At 43.4% G+C, this 22,311-nt stretch overlaps 1 protein-coding gene across 2 annotated transcripts; it reads right to left on the reverse strand.

Moving 5' to 3' along the window:
• Positions 1-883: 883 nt before the first annotated feature.
• On the reverse strand, positions 884-22,256 carry ap1b1 (adaptor related protein complex 1 subunit beta 1). Of its 2 annotated transcripts, none has more exons than XM_076098953.1 (22): positions 22,112-22,256; positions 20,682-20,742; positions 19,822-19,927; positions 19,577-19,712; positions 18,672-18,917; positions 18,281-18,471; positions 17,875-18,096; positions 17,569-17,689; positions 17,386-17,481; positions 16,417-16,532; positions 15,318-15,483; positions 14,227-14,325; positions 13,325-13,584; positions 12,917-13,124; positions 11,780-11,809; positions 11,547-11,684; positions 11,317-11,462; positions 11,105-11,234; positions 7,323-7,407; positions 6,299-6,385; positions 5,624-5,778; positions 884-2,214 (listed from the first exon to the last, which is right to left on the reverse strand). In XM_076098953.1, the coding sequence occupies exons 2-22, from the start codon at positions 20,716-20,718 to the stop codon at positions 2,140-2,142; spliced, it is 2,850 nt and encodes a 949-aa protein (XP_075955068.1). In that variant the 5' UTR covers positions 20,719-20,742; positions 22,112-22,256; the 3' UTR covers positions 884-2,139. The 2 variants fall into 2 exon arrangements, with proteins under 2 accessions (XP_075955068.1, XP_075955069.1); XM_076098954.1 differs by having other exon boundaries at positions 22,184-22,251.
• Between the last annotated feature and the right edge of the window lie 55 nt (positions 22,257-22,311).

Consider the following 22,311-nt stretch of genomic DNA (forward strand, 5'->3'; position numbering starts at 1 on the left):
GATGAATTAAAGAACCATCTAAAGCAAAGAGTGTCCTGCTGCAGGAGGATAAACACCAGGCGAAAAAAATGTTTCACAACCTGGCACCCCAGAAGTTGTTTGGATTAGCTAAGAACTTATCTGTAAAACGTTGGTGAATGACTAACTATTAATACAGCAATTAGTTAAATGTATAAACTCTTTGCAAGTCTATAATAGTCCCTTCATACAAACTGAGCCTTTACACCCGAAAGCAATGCAGTGGCGCCCCCTACTGGCATGCACTCATCACATAGGATCGATATTATAGATCATTCATTAGAACAGACTTGTCACCGCTTTGGACTACAGACTCCTCTCTGGTTAGAGCAGAGATGACCTTTAGTGTTGACAGAGGAACCGATCAGAGTCGAGAGGTGTTCGTGTTCACTTTAGGTGATGAAATCCTAGTTAAGCTTTCTACGAGCAGCTCGAGCCTAGTTAAGCTTAATCCTAGTTAAGCTTTCTACGAGCAGCTCGGGCCTTAAAAACCCCGTCAACTGCTCCACCTTTAAAAAGGTGCACCCGGCTGTGGATAAACCTCAGACTTCACTCACGACTCAAGGTTGAACAACACTGAGAGACTTTGTATGCAAAGCTGTGAGGGCTGCCAATTGTGTAACACTGGAGCAGAAGCTGAGCAGCCCATGAGAGCAGACGCCTCAAAGGTCATCAATGATTATAAAGCAGTGTGAGAGAAAACAATGCACGCTGGCTACCAGGGACTTTGGGAATGTGGACTTTACCAAGCAAATTAAACTGAGGTAACATTCTGCGACTTTGGCACCGGCAGACTGTGCCATAAAAAGGAAATTGTCCTTGCACTGCATTTCATTCATAATGTCAAACACTGAAGACTGTGATGTGAATTTATCAAGACTTTTAATAGTTATTTTTGATGTACACACAATGAACAAAATCATGTCAATCAAAATATGATTAAACATCAGATTCTTTTTTTATTTCTTTTACAGCATTGTAAATGAATCAGCCGTCACCACACACACACACAAAGACACGCTCAGGATACACAGCCACCTCTGTTGTAATCTTAACAAGCCGTTAGCGTGGGCGCATACATCCTGTAGAGCCGATAAAAAGGGCTTCTGTGTAATGACTCGGAAAAAAGAATCCAATTAATCTGGTCAAGTCTGCAGGTAGAACAGGGACACTGTGCTACCTGCATGTATACTTATTACTCAGAAGTGTTACAAACCATGGCATCGAATGTTTAGAGTTATCTCACATGAGCCTTCATCTCAGGTGGCCATGGTACTGGAGAGGCTGCGAGGGGGGGGGGGGGGAGCAAATAAAAAATCCTCAACACCTGAGGCTCTCTCTCAGCGTGCCAACAAGTCTACACACACACACACACACACACACACACACAAACAAATCAAACCATGGAATGACTAATGAAGAGCGCAGGCAGTGGAGGACTGCTGCTCGTCTCTAAAATGTCCAGATGTTGATGGAAAAATTAAAGAGCGGCACACCAACAAACAGCTTCCATGCACACAGCCTGCTCTCAGGACAGCAGAAGATCCACAGACACTAAAGAAAACTAGGAAATGACAGAGGACAATAATGTAGTTTGTAAGTATCTATGAGTCTTTTCTACGGCCCAAACAGCCACTTCACACAGGGGGAAGGAAAGTTAAAGCCTTTTTTACTTGAAAGTACCCTAAATAAATGTGCAGACAGTGATTCACCTGCTGATTGCCGATTTGAAGAGAAGTGGGGAGAGAAGTGGGGCTTGATAATGATTAAACAGTCACGGGAATACAGCAGTCTGTCCCCGAAAGAATACCGGCCATCACAGAGTGGACCGACAATGTGAAAGTGATCATTCAGAAAATATATACGAGAATGTCCTGAAACTGAATCTTTTTGTATCAGAAACATAGAAAGAGGAGACAGGATATGGAAAACCAGGATAATGAACCAGGACTTTCTGCAGTCTTGGGAAAGAAAAACAACCAGCGATGAGCACCAACGCAGCAGGAAGTGGCACTTGCACTGCATTAGGTTGCAACAATATGGTCCTTGGGTGAGGAGAGGGAGAGCGAGAGAAGGTGCCAGGAGTCTGAGGGCGGCGGCCGGGTCGATGTGGGGAGGCTTTCAGTTCTTCAGCACCGCCTCGTAGTTCTGGAACACACACTGGGAAACCTCTGGAGCTCTGCACTTCAGGGAGATCTGCGGGACACAAGAGATGGACAGGGTTGAACATGACTTTACTGTTAAAATTAAAAGGTTTGTAAAGACGCAGGTTTCATAAATGTTCACTGTTTGACATTCAGGAACAAGACAAAATAAATTTTTCTTCCAGGTAAAAATATCTTAATTGAAACCCTTAATTCATTCTCATCAGACTCAGACAGACACAAACACAGGAGAGAGAAAAGAGGCAGCCTCTCCACTCGTTGATGCTGGTCTCAGCTGGGAGCAGGTTTAGGATTTGATAGTCTTTCCCCCCCCCCCCCCCCCATCAGAAACCACACTGCAGATGATATTTCATCAGATCCAGAAACACAAGACAGCTGGAGCTTTGGAATAATTATGAGGACAGATAGTCATGGCGTGGCACTTATTAATACATACAGGAGACAGTGATTCTGAATATTTAAAAATGTTTCTCTAATTAATTGCTGCATAATCAAAACCAGCTGTGCTTTCTCCTAGGACAAATGAGCCTTTAATAACCCACATCGCTGTGCTGTGCATCACACACACACACACACACACACACACACACACACACACACACACACACACACACACACACACACACACACACACACACACACACACACACACACACACACACACACACACACACACACACACACACACACACACACACACACACACACACACACACACACACACACACACACACACACACACACACACACACACACACACACACACACACACACCGACTGGTTTACAGTTACAAACAACGCAGAAAGAGAAACAATACTTCTAACCTTTAGAAATCTGCCTTTCAGTTTGAGTGCTAAAAGTATTGTTAGGGACCGTCTGTCCTTTACTAGCCAGCAGACAACGGAAAGATGAGGAACTACATGCAACAAAGGTGTCCAGCTGGACTCCAACCAGATCAACGCCAGGATTTAACGGCATTTTCCCATGTAATATATTCAGTAATCCCCCTTTAGCACGACCTCATCACAATTCAAGGCAGTGCTAAAAAAAAAGCCCTGTTTTTAAGCCCTCATATGTCAGTCGTTTTTTTACTGTAGCGTACAGTGATACATTATCGTGAGAACACTACACGTTTTCCCTTTGAGACACTATTATGAGTACTATCTGAGCTCTGGTGAGTGACTGACAACAGGTTTACAGCAGGCCCATCATTGACTCAATGGACACCAGGATCTACAAAGGTGAGCGCGTGTGTGTGTGTGTGTGTGTGTGTGTGTGTGTGTTGGATAGCACAGAGCTGCAGTGGAATAAAGCAGTGGTGCTGCACAGCTCCTTAAGTGTTGCCTTCGCACACTCGGGGCTCTTTACTAATGCATGCAGCTGCTGGCAACATTTAGGCCGGGCTCTCCTGTCAGCGTGGGGTAAGAGATGTGAGGAGATGCGGATGCTCTAGCCGCTGAGTAGAAACTGCTATTTAGAGACAGAAACTCTGCGGCACTCATGAGTTCATCTTACTGCGAAAATAAATATTAGAATCATATTAGGCAAGAAAGGAACAAACTGATAATGGAGGCGGGTGTAATCAGAGTGTAAACTCTCTGCTTATGTAGACGGTTAGGAGACTATGTTTGTGTGTAGGGCGCCACTCTGGAGTCCATTTCTGTGTTGAAGCCGACTTTGACGGCTCAAGAGGTGGAAAGAGACATCAGCGGTCAGATAGTTGCCATGGGGACAGGACACCGTGCGTCACGTCAAAACGATAAGCTGGCGTCACAATAAAAACTATGAAGTATACATGAGCGCCGATGGAAGTCAGTCACAGGGAATTCGAGAGCTGCTGAGACTCAACTGTGGAAACTTAAAGCTGCTTTTATCAATAATTTAGCAGCGAGCAACCGAACGACTGAACGAGGTCGCTCGTGGTGCTGGACCCTCAGACATCAGAGGAAGCTTGAGACCCACACGGGTGAGCTGAATCAAATGCTACTGTACGTTTTAACTCGCAGAAGCACAATAAATAAAACCCAGAAGAAGAAAACAAGGCAGCAGTGGGGCTTTGCTTCTTCCGGTCTAAAAATAGCTGCTGACAAAAGGCTTCATTCAGCAGCTTGGCTTTAATGTGCCAAGAGAGCGCAGGGACCGTGCAGCAGCCAGAGAACGAGAGACGAGCGTCAGAAAACACTGTACATGCAGCACGGGGAACTTCAAAGTCTGGTCTTCTCTTCACTTAACAATTTATGATCCATCCTCAAAAGGTAAGAGGCCTTTCCTGCCCTGCTGAGCATCTATTTACACTTAAAAATCTGAAAAAAGAAGCAACAAATAAAATGAAAGATGCACACCGCCTCCAGCAGAAAAGAAGTAAATTTACTTTCACTTCAGCTGATAAATCTCAAGGAAATACTCCCAAAGTCGTATATCTCAACGTCTCATATACGAGGTTAGGCTACACAGTGACGTACCAACATCAGAAGGTGTGAACAGATATAATAACCTGGAGATTTAATGAGAGCTGGGTGACTGAATAAATTGACTCGTCTAGACTGGAGAAAACAAAAACAACAGGGAGTGCCACACCTATAAATAAAAACATGGAGTGGAAGCAGACGGAGTGATGAGCTGAGAGGAGTCGCATCAAGGTCACAGTTCTGGACGGTAGTCGTGCAGAATGTCTAAACCAAACACAATCCAGCGAGAGCAGAGGCCGCGTCACGCTGACTAAGCAGAGACACGCAACAACACAAAGAAATACACACACAGCCGAGTCACAAATACTAGCACCACACAATCAACCAGCTCTCTGCCCACCGCTCATCACGAGTCTCCGTCACGCCTCTGCTGCATCAGCCGTCTCCATCCGTGACGAGCGGTGATGACAGGACTTTGTAAACTCCGTCATACTGACTTCATTCAGCTATTGAGGCTCTGATTTGTGCTGAAGTGCAGAATGGAAGCTCCTACACTGCATGTGTGGATGATGATGAGTGAAGACATTCTGGATCAAAGGTATTGCAGTAGTGGGTGGATGGTTTGGTGTATGCACACCGTGGTGCGTAGCCGCCATCGTAACTGAAAACACAGATCTTGGTTTGCTTTGTGATTGCAGCCAAGGCTCCAGATATGAAAGTGCACACTGGATTAAAAGGTAGTTTGAAAGATGGGATTTTGTTTTTTTTTTACCTGTATGTAAATCGACTGATCACATTTCAAGCATAGATAAGAACGTCTTGTGAAAAGGACTTATTCCAACTTCTTAAAGTATTCTTTTTTAGATGTTAGTATTGTCTAACCCTAACCCTTTTTAAAATGTAATAAAACACTAAAGGTCGTCTCTCACCAGCCATTTCTTTTGGTGGTAAAAAGTAAGAGACAGCAGCAAGAGCACAACAGTGATATGACTCAGAATGACTTCAGCTAACACAACGGGACCAGTGCTCACCGTGTAGTTTGGGTTTCCTGTCTGCACCCTCAGCTCAGCCAGCACCCAGATGCCATTGGTGAGCTTCATGGACTGATACAGCATGTCCTGACCCTCCACTGTACGCTTGGCTATGGTGAAGATGTTGCTACTCTGCAGTTTGTTGGACGCTGCATCTGTTTGTAGGAACACAATCAGAAATTAGCACAGTGCAGTAAAAATGTTCATCGTTTCTGTACTTACACCGTTTTAACTATCTGAACAAGCCATCGCTCATTTGTAGTGTTCAGTTTCAGTCATCAAACAATCATTAAATGTTACAGACGATGCAGCATTTCTTCTTCTTCTTCTTTCTTTATCACCCCGGGCTATCCCCGCGGCAAAGATACAGTCACTACTTCAAAATCAACTTTTCTCCTCAGCCTCTGTCTCGCTGCTGCTTCCCAGTAGGACGTGAAACCCTTAAGCCGTCATTAGGAATTATTTTTCCAGTTCAGCTGCTCTCACGCTTGTGTAAAACTAAATTATCGCCCGTAAATGGGAGACTGCGTTTGATGAGTTCTCATCAAATGCAATTCGCTCCATTAGTGAGGATTTGAGACGGCCACTATGTCGACTGTGTCAGGCTATTTCAACACACAGAGAAGCAGCAGGATATGGCCGCACTGTGGTGCCCTCTCTGTCCTCCGTTCTCACCTGAGTTGAGATGGCAGTCTTTGATCTGAAACTGGGCCTCGTTGTCATTAGGAATGTCTTTCCATGTGGCGAGGAACACCTGTCGCTCTGCGGACAAGGAGACACAATCACCGGATGAGTCCAAGGACAGAGCACGCACTGAAATGTGCACAATTAGAGGTTTGATGTAAATGTACACACAAAAATGTCGAGTGAGTGAGAAAACCATCTTCTCCAAAGTTTGTCACACGCAAACCAGACTCTGTTACACAGAAATATGTTAACAGTGTTTTGTTTGTGGCCGCTTACGTTGGAACATTATCTCTGTGTTATGACATAAACTGTTACCGGATGAACCGGAGAACACAGATAATAACTAAATGTATGTATCGACTGTCACACTACAAGTCCATTACTTTTACATCGCAGTGACACCAAATATAAAAACTGTGGGTCTGGAACACAAACAAAGAAACTGTCTCTCGCTTATTATAACCAATGATATCGTCAGTGAGGTTACGGTTTACATGCCGTTGATTCAGACTAAGATGTGTATTTATGAATTATTATGGGCTTTAATGCCGGCCATGGTGTAAGGCATTTATCAGCCTTTTATGATTCATGTTACATGTTCTGTCCCCTTTGTTTAGTTAAATATAGATGATGCCGGTACTTCTGCATTTTGTCTCTGTAATTAACTGTGAAGTTCATTTTGCAGTAAAGTTATTATTAAAATGAGAAAATACTCTTTTCATTTGTCAATTATCTTTTTCATATACATTATACAAAAACAGGCTTTACCATGTGGCTATTTCATATTGACTATTTATTAATTCATTCATTTTAATTACCATAAAACATGCTATATCGTGATTTATATAGTTATCGAGATATGAAATGACCTATATCAGGATGGATACTGTGCCACTCAGAGAGCGGCACAGTATCCATGCAGTATCAGCATGCACACGCACACGCGTCCTCGCTGAATGACTGACTGGATTTGAGGCTTTTGTGTGAAGACGTTTAGCTGAGAGACACTCACCCATCTTCCCGTCCTCCACAAACAGCATGCTGATGGGGTACTGGCAGCTGAAGTAGAATACGTCAATGTTGTTCTTAACGGCCACCTGCGAGAGTGATTACATCCAAGGAGGAGGTAGAGGACGGGGAACAAGAAGCAGTACATGGGTAATTAGTTTTCAAGTGCACTTCAGGGATGGACATTGTTGGTGTATGTGCGCCGTTTACTGAACAAGAGGGCTGCAGTCCTCTGGGAATCTCACTCACACAGCCAATACTACACCATCAGTGTTCTGCACTGGCCTCCCATCATACTGTGTCTCACAGCATGAGGCTTTTATTTGCCAAAATATATCAGCAAACACTACTTACAAGCTAATAGGGGTGTAACGGTTCGTGTATTTGTACCGAACCGTCAAGCAGCGCTCAGAATAAAGTCTGTAGATTGATGCATGTAATGTGGAGACAAAGTTTACAAGCGGAAAGTTCCACCTGAAAACGTACGCAACATATGCTGAGGTCAGCACAACAAGCATGCGAGTCAGTCGTGCAAAAGCACATTCGACAGCATCACCCAGATGTGCTGATCACCTACAAGCTAAATATTTAAAAAAATAAGTATTTCTACAAACAGCCTTCAGGAAGTGCTTCACTAGAGGAATGAAATAAATGTGGAAATATAAGGAGATACAAATAGACGGTGGTTAAAAATAAAATACCAAAAATAGGAAGATGAAGACACAAAGACGACGGACAAGAGAAAACTAAAATAGCACCTAACAGCAGGTCTATATTTAAACAAAATAATGAATTTGTTAACCTAAGTCCCTCAGACAGGATCTTTCACAGGCTTTAGGCCCTGGTGGCAAAAGTACAAGACACTGAAACATGAGAACAACTGAGGTATGAAGGAGGCACCTGAAGTAACGAGGGTGATATTGATCGGGCTGCTCACAGAGAAGCGTTGTTTGGGGGACAATGAATTGGGCCAGACGAGCGCTGAAGAATGACTTGTGAATAATTCATTAGAGCATCTTATTCCTGCAATGCAGGACTGACAGGAACACTCAAACAATTCAAAGCTTAATTCTGATTGACATGTTCAAAGCAGTCGTGCAGAACTTTTGTCTGTTTGTGAGAGTAATTAAAAATACTATAATTTGAATTACACAAGCACAGTTGACATGCTTATGACTTATGCCTTCAGATGAGCTCATCTCTCTCGTCGATGGATTTCTATTTTGGACTTAAATCCTTCCACTGAACGCAGTTTATTGTTTTTCTGGAGCATTCACTCCAGGCACTTCTCTTCTGTCATACTCCGAGCTGCTGCCGCCATGGTCTCTCCTTCATTCCTGCCCATTATGGTATTGGGCAGTACAGGTAGACCGACATACCGAGCAACCAATCAGAGAGCTAGAATAAGCAGCTACGCTGTTAGTGAGAGTGCAATGTTGGTCGACAGCACTTTGTGAACTGCTGATGTAGTGACGCTGTTGTCGAGTTAATAAACAACTCGTTCCGAGAACAATTCTCTGGAGTTTTTAAGCGGTAATGTCGCCAGAGAAACATCAGCATTGTGTGAACCTGTTTGGCTTTCATGCAACGGACGTTCTATTATATGTAAAAGTCTTTACAAAATGTATTTAAACATACATTAAGAAAATAGTTATTTAGCATGTATTGTGATTATTTTTTAGATTATTATTATTTAAGAGGGACAAAGTGTAGAGCTGTTAACAACATGACAATGTACTAAAACTGATTATCTGTCTGCGTCAGCTCAGCAGGTGACATCGATCGACTTTTCGATCGATCACATTGTACGTTTACTTGACAGTCTACTTCTTTGCTGTCGTACCAAAGCAGTCACTCCGCCTTCTCCCTGTACCATTTCTTTACTACTGAATAAGCCTGTAAACGTCCAGCACAGCTGATGAAGTCACCACTCTGTCGTCTGTAAATGTAACTGCTGTGTCATTGCAGAGGGGAAGAACTGCCATGAAACTTGCAGCCAAAGTGACTAAAGAACTTCCTTAAAATGTGGAGGATTTGTGATGAAAGTGTTTCATTGACTGCGACCATCAGTGGTTACAAACAGCAGTCAGAATATTCTGGAAAAGTATCTTCCATCAAGACAAACCCTCTCAAAAATAAAATATCTAAAGATAATGTTACCCATCAGTGCCCATTAAAGTCGGGCCCGGAGGCAGCAGAGTGGAAAGGCGAGCGGGCCTACTGAGGCCAGGAGAACAAAGGAGCCGTAATGACCCCCACCCTCCCACCTCCATCATCCCCCTCGTCACTCTTATCTTCTCTCTCCAGCTGCACACAGCTGCCGTCCTCAATTCTGCTCGGTTAAAAGAACCGCGCTGATCAAACACAAGCCCGCCTCCCACGCTCTTTCTACTGACAATCCACAACCGTTCTGATGGCTGTTTCATGTTTTATTCACAACAGGGGAATTCAACCGTATAGCTGAACAACAGTGAGGACACATTACTAATCACTTAAGACACATGGTCATATGTTCGAAAGAGATATAGTCAGGTCCGTGAATATCTCAACCATGAAGCATTTTGATGTTTTAGTTTTGTAAACTTAAGAAATATAAAGAGAAATGACGAAGAAGTTGAAATTATGCCAACTATAATTAGGAATCTGACAGACTGAGAAACTTAAGGTTTTTATTTCATTTCAAAAAAAATTTGAGGTTAACTGACTATTGGTTTTACTGACATTCAGCATTTTTACGATAATCAGAATAGTTTTTTTTTTGTTTCGTTTGTGCCAAATTTGAAGAAATTCCTTCAAGGCGTTCCTGAGGTACCACGTTCACGAGAATGGACCGGATGGACAGACGGACGTACAACCCAAAAACATTTCGCCTCAGGCCATATGAGTGGAGGCATTAAAATCCAGCGCATTGATGCCGACATTTTATACACCAGACATGTATATATATATATATATATATAAATATATAACACGGACCTGTCAATGTGATTTAACAAGCGTCTGACCCGTTCATTTGAGTCAGTCTTCACTCTGTCATTGCAAGTAGAGATCACAGTCTGCACCCTTCAGAGCAGAGTCACAATCAGCTTCATGATCACTAAAGAAAAGCTCTGCGAGTGCCGGATAGGAAGGCAGACTGCAATACATGCAAAGAACGTGTCAGCATGGCAAGAGCACTGACTCCTTCATGTTTAAAAGATGTTAAAAGGTTTAATAGATAATGTTGAAAGGTTCACTCTCGCAGCATTTAATTAAACATATGCTGAAAGGAATTTAAACTACAGTTTGTACTATTTCAGATTCTGACACAACTTTCCTTTTTCAAAGATTATTTTTAGGGATTTTAATGACTTAATTAGACGTACAGGCGCTGCAGTAAGGACTCTGCCTTAGTATTGGGGCACCCGCTCTACTACATGAACAACTTCATTTTTACTGCAAATGTACACCAGCTCCAAATATTAGTTATCGGTCTCCTTGATTACTAATCATCTGTATCGTATCAGTTCTGAAGTAAACATATCGGTCGACCTCTGCCTCGTCTCCCAACTCTGTTTGCATTCCAATGCAAACATTGACAGAGTGCTGTCACAATGTTCAAGGCCCTTGGGGCCCCAGTAGGAAGACATGTTAGGACAAACAACTTCAGGCATCAGAGTCCTGGTAAGGCCAGTGTTGAATAAATGAAAACAGTTGACATACATAACCCTGCGCTTCTAGTCTGACCAAAACAAAAACTAGCAGTCACATCAACTTCAGGGGAAATGAATATTGTGACGGTGTTACCTGCAGGTTGTTGAGCGGCTCCATCTTCATGACAGGTCCCACAGTGCTGAGGGGAAGGGCCGCTTCAATACTCTGGTTTGGGCCAAGAGGAGTGAGAATCTGAAGGGGACCAGCCGGAGCGAGACCAAAGCTTCAGAGGAACACAAGAGGGGAAAGGGTTAATTGTGTAAATGTAGAGAAATCTCAGCACATTTCTTAGTAGGTGGTCTTACCTGTTTCTGTTAAACTGGATGGCAAAATCAGTCATCACACTCATGGCTTTATTATTGAGGGTCATCTCCATTTGGATGACCCCAGCACGGCGGACAAAAACGCCGGTTATCTCCAGACCCTTGGCCTTCATGGCCGGAAGCCAAATCTGAACAGAGACAAGATCGGAGAGTTTCTTCGGGATCCAACCACTGGTGTCACATCGTTCTTTGCCGTATGTCTCAAGACTCACTGTTTTAGGGGGGTTGTAGGCTCCCATAGGCAAACCAACTCCACCTCCGAGATCAAACAGGTCATCCAGACCGCCGCCAACGGGGGCATTGAAAGACGCCGGCATCACAGCTGGAGCAGCACCGAAACCGGCCCCCATCTGTGGGTCGCAAAGCAACGCGTTAACCCAACATATTCAATATCACCCTGTACAGAGCAATCAAAGTTTGACAAAATCTCAAACAAATGACTCACAGCAGGATTTCCTCCAAGGTCTCCGCCAAGCTGGATGGGAGGGGAACAGGCACAAAGAACACTCAGGTTATCTATTGGTGCAAATATTCTGGACGACGGTGGAAGGGTGTGAGGCTGTGATTAGTGGCAGCTATGGGATTAACACTTTTTACAAGCGACAGGAAGGAGACAACAGAACGGGAGAAATTCTCATTTTATATAACTGACCTTTCGATGCCCACACAAGTCAGGCCGAGTGGCTATTGAAATCCAATAGGTTTTGTTCAAATGCTACTCACTAAATGAGTCTATTGTGGTGATGAAAAGGTTGGGGGTGGGGGGGGGGACAGTGAACAAGACCGGTGGTGCAAAAATATATAGTAATTCCACAGAGTGACAAAGGTTTACTACTTACAATATTTAACAAGAAACATCGGCCAGATTTACTAAAATCTCACCTACATGGAATGGGAAACATGAACAATGCAACAGGCACAGAGCACTGCTGGGGAGGACTACTCAGAGGTCACAGTGGTACGACAGGGGACAACAGGGGGGGGGGGGGGTCTAGACTGGTGCTGGCCTTTACTGGTCCAGCGTGGTCCCCTGGACCAACCTCAGTGGGGCTGTAATCTGGGGGCGATGGGGACTGATGTGGGAGCTGAGGTGACTGAGGAGTGTCCATCCGCAGGGGAATAGGCGGCTGATTGAAACGCAGAGCCCAGAGAATTTAAAAAAAAAAAAAAAAAAAAAAAAAAAGAGTTGGACTCAAGGATTTAACAGCACGCTTACTTTAGATGTCACAATAATAAAAGATGGTGAATGGTGATTGAAAACATCAGATTGATGCATGAGAAATACAGTAAAACAGAAGTGATCAAATCAATCTTCTAAAATGGCCCGACATGGTTTATAAATGTTGTGCCCGCTTCCCTCCGTGTAGTTACCGGCTCAGACTCATCCCCCATCTGCAGGTGCAGCGTTGAACAAAGAAAGGGAAACAAACAAGGGTCAAAAGAAAAAGCACCAAGAAGGTAGAAGAAAAGTACAAAGACATTACCGTCACCAGGTCCCATTGACATCAAGCCTTTTACTGAAAAGAACTAAGATATACCAGCCGTCAACAACCTGACAGCTTCTCTCAAACAGAAGACCTACCAGGCTGTCCAGTCCTCCGCCAAGGAGGTCCATAGCGCCCATCTGCATGCCAGAGGAGGTGGGCGGTGGTGGTCCGGTGGTGGTAGGAGGTGTCAGGTCCAGATTAAGCAGATCTCCGAGGAGGTCTCCCTGGGATGGGATGACAGCAGGAGGCGCCTCAGTAGCTCCAGCAGCAGAACCTGTATCCGGGCTCTCAGCACTCTCGCCACTAGGAGAAATAAAACAAGAGGAAAAATAGAACGAAACATTTTTATTTAAGTTTCGCATTTTATGTAATTCAATTGATTACCATTTACTAGCTAACTAGATATATGTGCGATGAGTTGTATGTAAAGGCAGGAAGGAACACAGCTGCATGGCTTAACACTGCTAGAAAGTAAAAGTTTATTTTAAAAGTGCATGACTCACGATCCAGCACTGCCGGGGAGCCTCTTGTGCTGAACACCACGGCTGCCCTCAACAAAAGCACTGGGAGGCTTGTGGTAGACAGAGGCCAGAGTACCAATGTGGCAGATGAGCTCCTCCAGCAGCGTGGGCTCAATCAGATCCGTCTCCTCAGAGATCAGGGGCTTCTCCGCCAGAACCACCTCCTTGGCGGCCACGGGGTCTGTGGAGAGCAGACGCCAGTAGATGTAGCCGCGGTCCCTGAGGTCTGGGTTATCAGAGTCCTGCAGAGAGAGAGAGAGAGAGAGAGAGATAGAGAGAGAGATGGAGGAACGGGGATGAAAGAGTATTATTCATGGAGAATGTTTAATGAATACTTAATGTTAAACTCTACTTTGTCTTGGCCCCAATATGAGAGACTGAGCAGTGATTCAAAGTCATCAACAGAACTCGTCAGGGTTGCAACTAAATCAAAAGAGACCGACATTTATGTATTCACTAAACCATTTAGAACTGCAGATGATGTGAGGCTCTCAAATGAATAGAAATATATTTTGTCATTCGGTTCTTTTAAGTTATGAGGCCCGTTTTCATCTCCCCATTGCTGCTTTCTGCCAGTGAACTGCGGTTTGTACAGAGGTTTATTGCTGTAGATAAATCTATAAAACTGGTGTAATACAGGACACAAGGTGTGTAATACTCTACATCTTTACTAACGGAAGCACAAGGCTCAGCTCCAGATTACAGTACTCCAGTGAATGATTCAGTAAAAGAGAACTTTTGGAAAAGATACAAAAAGGAGAAGCCATGTCTGATGGGAACATATTGCTCAAACTAGAGGAAGACATGGATAGCAGGATCAGAGTCGTAGACAGTTAGTGAGGATAAAGGCAGCAGAGAGAGTGTGTGTATGTTTTGTTGCTCACCTGTGTGGCTAGACTCAACACCTGCTGCACCAGCTCCTGGGTCTCGGTGGGCTTTTTCAGGAACAACTTGACGATCGCCGTCAGCAGCTGTAACTGCACCTAGAGGACACGGTGAACACATACAGTATGTTACAGCTGCTCACATACTACCATTAAAGCTAGTGTGTAGACAATTTAGCCTAAAACCGTAAATTAGTGTCAAGTTGCAGCTTAACGATGATCTTTTAACAATGAGTTGTACTGATCCACGACACATAATAAACAAATAAATAAACTCTTTTTAACTCTCCGGGCTGAGGTTTCCCATGGACGGCGCACCCTGCTGAACAGTAACTATCCCAACTATTGGCTCAACCTGCTGTAACCAAACACCGCAAAAGGGATCATTTTATGCATGATGCATTTATTTCTACCCACGACATGACTCTAAGAAAAGCCTCTCCAATGCAGTAGTGAAGGCTTGCTTCTCTACAAAACCAGTCAAGTAGCAGTTTACATCTATGTCTTTGCAAAATGTCATCCCCTCATCATTCTATCCTTTGGGATATTTGTGTTAAATTGTCATAATTAGCACATGAATTCTTAAGTTATGGCCAAAAATGTATTTTATGCGATTGAGCCACATTTGGAGAAATTCCCTCAAGGCGTTCCTGAGGTATCGCGTTCATGAGAATGTACGTACGTACGTACGTACGTACGTACGTACATACATACATACATTCAGACCAAAAACACGGGCGACTATCGCCGGCATGGAGGCATGAAAAGTGTTCCCATTATTCCAGTAACTTCTTATTAAGCATGGTTAGTCTCAGTAAAACTAATTATATAACTCATCTAGGATTCCATTTCTCTCACGGTACCACACATTGTAATATTATTTAAATATGACCTGTTCTCTGTACTAGTACTGCATGTGCGTGTGTGTGTGTGTGTACGGCATGTCACCTCCATTTCCAGCAGCTTAACAATGAATTTCATTATTTCAGAAACTAGTGTCAGCACTGAATGCAAATTATTGGTGCCACTACCATTAAAACTTAACTTCCCATTTTGTAAATCGCAAAGTGCCCAAATTCTCCTCAACCCACCTGAGTGCTTTCATCATGGAAACCCTCCAAAAAGCTCTCCAGCAACTCATCAGCGTTGTCGATGCGCTCGGCATACTCGCCCACAATCCAGATCATGGCGGCACGCGCCTCCGGCTCATCCAGGGAGTCCAGGTTTTCACACAGGGTGGCGATAACGCTCTCATACCTGGACACAGTCACGCAAAACAACATGTTATGAACTCAAATGTTGCAAATGTATCTGGCGACAACAAAAAACAATCACATGGAGCGAATTACTATCATTTACATAAAACTTCATTTATCTATTAAAAAAACGGACATAAACAGCCACCACATGTCCCCAGCTGAGAGAACATGGCAGCATGTTTCACTTCCAGCTCACAAAGAACAACGTCAGCATTACTTTGGAGTTGTGTGTTCTGGCAGCCTGACAAACGTCAGTCCAGTATTCACTGTCCTTTTACCTCTGCTCAACCAGCCAATGATTTCTAGAGTGGTTGATGAATTCATGTGGTTGAGGAGTTTCATTTCGATAATGCTTGTATTACAAGATCCGCCTCGGCAGAACGATTTAGTTGATTTCTAATTAATAGAAAAGGCAGACGTTTGAGTGGGGAGTGACTCATACAGCTAAAGGCTTGAGCCACGCCGAGCTGGAAACGTTCCAAAGCTGCTCCCCTGGAGACTAACAACTCCACGGTGACGGTCTATCGCTGACTGTGTGGGCGAGGTTTCTGTCTGGCACATGAATCCACCCTGTGGGATCCACAGCAGAAGTCACGCTCCGGCACAATCTGCCTCACCGTCTTTCACCCGGTGCCTTTAAGGCCGGGTTCTCAGTGCCGCCATTTACAAACACTCTGAGGACAATTGTCTTCAAGACCAAGACAAAATAATCGGAGCGTCAGTGAAGTGGAACAGGAAGACTGTCTGCGTGTGTATAACAGCGTGTGTGAGTAAATACTGATGATCAGTGCCTCGTATATCTGTTTGAAGAGAAATAGCGAAGTGCGGACTCAACACACTACATTCCTCAACTGTTACGAGTGAATCTGGACAGTGAAGAGTTAACAGATAATGTGCAAATGACCACACTGATGCTTCAGAGGGAACCTACTTGTTGGGGTACTTGCGAAAGATGTCCTTGATTACCACAATGGCCTCCTGCACCACGTAGTTAACCTTGGTTTGGATGAGGTCCAGCAGTGTGCTGACACAGCGCTCGGCTGATTGCTGATTAGTGAAAAGAAAAAGAAAATATGTCATAATAGGCCTGCAAATAAAATAAAAACTGTATAAAATAATGTATAAACATTGTGTGCATATAACATGCATGAATAATAAACTAGTTTTAACGTAGTTTGACACATATATTAGTCAACAAATCTAGTGAGTAATACACTTTCCAGCAGTGTTGAACTGTGCAGCTGTTCTTCTTTGTTCCTTCCTGCCTTTCAATACAACTCATCACATCTACTTGCCCTCGATCTCCGGGGACGAGATGGAGTCATATCAGGAGTTTAATGACAAATTAGGAATTACAGTTTATGTGAAAATCACCAAGTTTGCAGTGATTTTACAACTGGCTCATCAGGGACGAAAAAACAATCATGGAATTTTTGCTCTAAAATGAAACGTTACAGGCTTAGAAATATCATACATTATTATACGATATATTTTGTAACGTATATATTGCTAGAAGTGACTTTAAACATTTAAGTTGAGGCTCAAATACTGCCTTCAGTTCAGGCTTTAACAGTAAACAGTCATGTGAAGTATGTTCTATTGAAATTATGAGAGAAAAATATCATGATGTGTGCAAAGTGGAAACCATAATAAACCGTAGTATCATTTGTTTTATGAACACCATCATGATGACAGAGCTTCCTTGTATTCATTATAGAAACAATAACTGTGCCTGACTGGTGGCCTTTTATAACTTACAGTGTTATGATCCGATTGAGTCCAAGGACCCGTAAATATAAACAATCATACACGACTAAAGCTTCATTGGTGAACAATATAGCTGACACAAGGGTTTGACTGACAAAACATCTGGTGACAGTATGACGTCATCTGCACCCACCTCTACTTTGATGGCACAGCGGCCAATGGCTCGGACCGCTTTGCGTACAAAGTCCACGTCCACCTCAGTGGCGTACTCCTTCAGCTCAGCCAGGACCTGCAGCGAGACAGACGAGCATTAGTGTCACTCAGAGGATTTAGGGACCAATATAGTATAAGTATTACAGCTGTGTGCACGCGTTACCTGGGCGATGTTGGCTTGAGATGCTAGACGAATCATGATGTCCAGCTTCTCCAGTTTGACATAGATTGGGTCGTTGTACTTTACAAAGAAGACCTTCATCTCGTGTTTCAGGATCTCCGGCCTAAAAAGAAGAAAAAAAAACATCTTGTTATTTGTGGCAATCTGTAATTAACCATACAATTAAGTAAAAAGGGAATCCCACTGAAGTGTAGCATGCTACACTAAATGCAACTTCTACCAGGCTTGATATTCCCAAAGTATAAAGAATACTAAAGAGACCTCCCCGGGTTATCTCCCCACATTTACCGTCTCTGTACGATGAGGTTGATGTTTCTGAGAGCCACATATTGCAGCTCAGGCTCAGCGGAGAGGAGAGTGACCAGTGGAGGGGCGAGCTTCTTAAGCAGGGTGCCATAGTAGTCCAAGTCTTTGGGCAGCATCTCCATGAACTTCATTAAAACTTTAACAGCCGACAACACCACTGCAGAGTTGGCGTGGGAGAGCCGTGGGGTCACACGCTCACAGATGCTAGCAGATGTTGATGGTATTGGGGGGGGAGAGCGAAATATTACACAGGGTTTATTTTTTACGGAGAGCGACTCGATTCTCTGCTCAGGTAGACATCACTTCTCTATATCTTTGCATAACAAATAGTCCTTTGCTGCTATATACCGATGTTCAGAATGTTGAATACAGCTGTTCTCTCTCTCACCTTTGGGACTCGCGGTCATCACGAGGTGTGTAATTGGCCAGGCAGTCAAGAATGAATATCTGTCCCCACTCTGTGCACTCATTTAAAGCAGTCAGCAGCTTGTTGATGGTCTGAGGGTTCAGGTCCAGTAGATTACTGTTGGGGTGAGACTCTGCTATCTCAGACAGCGCTGCCACTGCGTTCGCTACAACCTAAGGATGAAGACAAGTGTACAGATAAATGCGGACAGAAAAATAAAGCCCCTCCCTGCTATACTAAGATATAAACACTAGTCTGGCAACATGTTGAACATTTGTATCCAGCAAAGAGCTTATCATTAAAAGGCAGAGCTGGGGCCTGCTGTGTCCCCACCCTCAACAGCCTGCTAGTAGGCGGCCTGAGGGAGTCGTACCATGGGGTTGGAGTCAGAGATGAGGTCTTTAAGGGTGTCCAGGAAGCCTTGGTCCTCCACCAACTGGGCGTTGATGTCATGGAGCTTCGCTACACACACAGCGGCTGTCTTCCTCACATACGGGTCTTCATCCTTCAGACATTTCCTCAGTGGCTCACAGAGGTACTCGGTGATCTTGTCCACACGGATGCAGCCCATTGTGCGAACAGCGAGGGCCCGGATTAGAGGGTTAGGGTCTTCACAGTCCTAGAGGGGTGGTTCAGAGAGGTCATTCATTTCTGTATCATACTACATCATCTAAAAGACATTTTAAAATGTATCTAACAGTTGTTTGCATTAGCATTCTGTACAGAATTAAATCATATATTGAGGTGTCACTTCTATAGAAGTATGATAGAAGGGGAGCCAGAAAAAATATTCTTTAAAAGGGACTTTGATCTTTGATAATCATCTCATTGAATTGAGATAATGGCAAGTAATTTTATACAGCTGAATGTATCCCAGTACAGCATGCATGAGTAGATTTCAATTAAACCTTGTAATTAAATTTGAGTATTTATCCTCCCAATCAAACAGGGCTAAGCAAACATTTCTAAACCCCTGCGTAGAACACGAGGACAGAAACCTGTTTCTAACGGTTTGGACAAATAGTTCTAATACAATTCTAATATTTATGATAAACAATTCACTAATAATATCAAGATGTTCTTTGTTAATACTTGAATTACTAAAATTATTTTTGCAACAATAAGTTGTGCAAAAACTCAAGGATTGCACAAACCTGTTTTATAGCTGTTTTATAGCCTAGCCTGTTTTGTACCAAGCAGGCTCTAATTGCATTAATTACAGCACTGAAATTATGAATAGATCATTGAATATAGTTTTTAAGACGGATCGGGCTTTACCTTTACAAAGGTGTTAACAGCCATGATAGCCATGTCGGGCTGACTCTTGGCATAGTTCATCAGGTAGAGGTAGACCAGCTTTTTCAGTTCCAGGTTGTCCGTCTGCATGCAGTTCACAACATCTGGGAAGAGAGCACTGAAGGAGGGACAAGGTGTTCAGTGACTACTGATTCAAAATGGAGGGTGATTTGTTACAGAGCATTATTTCAGTGTGGGTATTTTGGACATCATTTTCCCTGGCTCACCTGACATCCTTGCCAACTGTCATGGATGCAATGACCTTCTTCACAGCCTCCTTCTTCTTCTCTTTCTTATCACTGTTTAGCTCCGCCTTGAGCTCAAAGATCTCCCCTATGCACACAAGAGAAACAAAGTAAACCACACATCATTTACTCCATTTGTGATGGAGGCGCTGGAAAAAAAGAGTACTGCAGCATTGACCCTTTTTTCCCAGCAGTGTCTGATACTGGTGGGTGGTTTTGGTTGTCAGTGGCTTAGGTGCATCAATGCATTTCAGATCATTGTGTTACTGAGGTTTCTATCTGCATGAAATAGAATATAAAACCTACAATATCAGCACACCGTCAATTTTCGGCTTAAATTTAAGTCTACCTACTTAGAGGTTCCCAGAAACCACAAATCACTCCCGAGCTCCTTTAAGATGTTAACCACAGACCGCCCGCAGCAAAGAGCACATTCTGAAAGAAATCTGCTCTTATGTCTCAAGCAATCTAACAGACACAAGAAGTCTTTACGCTATCGCACATAAGCACCGGTTTGCATTTCCAGAGCCCTGTGAGTGGGCACATGTGCTCTGTTCTGGGTCATGAAAAGTGCCACACAATTACAACAGGAGGCACAGCCGGACAGTTAAATCTCTGTTAGCTAATGTCCAATATGTCTAATCTGATTTACAATAACCAGAGCGGTTCAGTTCTTGGCAATAACGTTGATACGAAGCAAGGTGATGATAACATTTTTTTCATTGTCTAGCTGGGTCAATTAGGTATCGGTAGTGCACACATATCAATATATCGATACAACAACAAAATGTAACTACACGGTAAATCTTTAATTTCGTGAATGAACAAATCGGCTATCAGACCTTTCTTGGTAGTGGTGAAGTACTTGGAGTCCGTCATCTTGGATCCAAATTGTCGATTCTCCTGCAAAACATAAGAGGGTGAGAGAGTCGACGGTGAATCTTTTTCTGAGTGGAAACGTGGAGCATCACAAGTGCAACAGGAAACTCTAGAAGTGCAAACACAGGGAAATAAGAGGACTTCCTGTCTTCTCCTGAACTAATGGCAGTGATCCATCTGAGAGAAGAAAACAATAGACACTTAAATCTCCTCTTAAACTGTGACACTTGTTGGTCAGCATGTATGTGGCCAGCAGCATGTAACTAACTATAAGTATTTCCTGATGGTGATTTCCACTCTTGGTGCAGCACCTCTCTGTGAAGGATCTTCTCCCATTTAAGCAACACTATGTCCGGTTATAAAATGTGAGCAATAGTGCTCAAGTTAAAAGGCAAGGCTTGTTTTGTTTATTTGCTGCAGCCAGCATGTATTGTTATAAATATAATGTTTATGATACTTCATCACCACAATGCAAATATGTACGTAGTCCTGGTTGTTGCCTACACTGATTGAAACAGACGGCACTTCAATAAAAATGATTTCATTAATTCGACTGAGCTCATATTACACAATGTTGAATGTATGAAACTTGCAGAAACAGTGATGCTAGCAGAGAGAGATGTGCAGTTATTTGATACAGAGTCAAAGTCACAATGAACGGCAGAAGCGTATCTGTTATTAACGTTAACTTAACCAGTTTCATTCTTCATTGAGCTTCATGTAGCGTTAGCTGTCAACACCAGACAGGCTGTTAGCCACAAGCTAACCAGATACGATGCATTTAGCCCACTGACAGCGTAGCGAGCTAACAAGACGCTATAACGCTAGCTAGCCGATTACGGTGACGTTACTTTAACGCAAGAGTTCACACTGCTGCCATGCCACACCGTCACTGAACTAACAGTATACTATTGAGTAGTGTTCAGAGTAACAGCAGGAGTACTTCACACCAACATCAGCTGACTTTACGTTACGACTGCTCACTTAGCCGGAAAGTAAGAGGAACGGTTCGCTAGCTCGCTACCATCAAACTAGCATGACGCTAACGTTAGCTTAGCAGGCTCGAGAGTGTACAATCCTGCTGGAAAAAAACTAAAATATGTGACGGTTAAGTTGGTTAAATTGGTGCAGATAGTTATGCAATTAACGATGCTATTCGATCAACTACTCACGCATAATTGATTCGCCCATTCCTGCATCTTTGCAGTAGTTAGATGAATGAAAGTGGTGTGAACCGCTAGCTCTCCGGTGCAGTGTGCCTGTCAGTGCCAGCTAGCGCCTTGGACACTTTTCTAGCTTGCACAGCTAAGACATGACCTTCTAAGTACGGGCTTAAGGAAGCCTTTGCCAGGATAGTTAAGCTCTTAATCTGTCGAACTGGTTTAAAACTTACCGAACGAATTAACGTGCCTTCTGGAGTTAAAATTAGATGAATTTGGAGAGAAAATCTCCACAAACACCTTACCGCGACAGGCGTAGCAGAGTTGTGATGGCCTTCGTCTCCTCCCACTTGATTTACTTCCGTCTTTACACAAAATATCGTTTGCAAACGAGAGAAGCAGCGTCAGCTTCCAGTCAGAGGAGCGGTTCAAC

The sequence above is a fragment of the Anarhichas minor genome, unplaced genomic scaffold (assembly GCF_050575085.1).
Source record: "Anarhichas minor isolate MPS153535 unplaced genomic scaffold, ASM5057508v1 ptg000025l, whole genome shotgun sequence".
Lineage (NCBI taxonomy): Eukaryota > Metazoa > Chordata > Actinopteri > Perciformes > Anarhichadidae > Anarhichas > Anarhichas minor.

What these genes read in the sequence shown, in the direction of transcription:
- ap1b1 (XM_076098953.1), bottom strand. Translation starts at nt 20,718, where the DNA reads ATGACGGACTCCAAGTACTTCACCACTACCAAGAAAG. An exon ending in CTCAAGCCAACATCGCCCAG is followed by an intron (nt 17,482 to 17,568) that starts GTAACGCGTGCA and finishes GTCTCGCTGCAG; the next exon opens with GTCCTGGCTGAGCTGAAGGA. An exon ending in CCTACAACCCCCCTAAAACA is followed by an intron (nt 11,463 to 11,546) that starts GTGAGTCTTGAG and finishes GTCTCTGTTCAG; the next exon opens with ATTTGGCTTCCGGCCATGAA.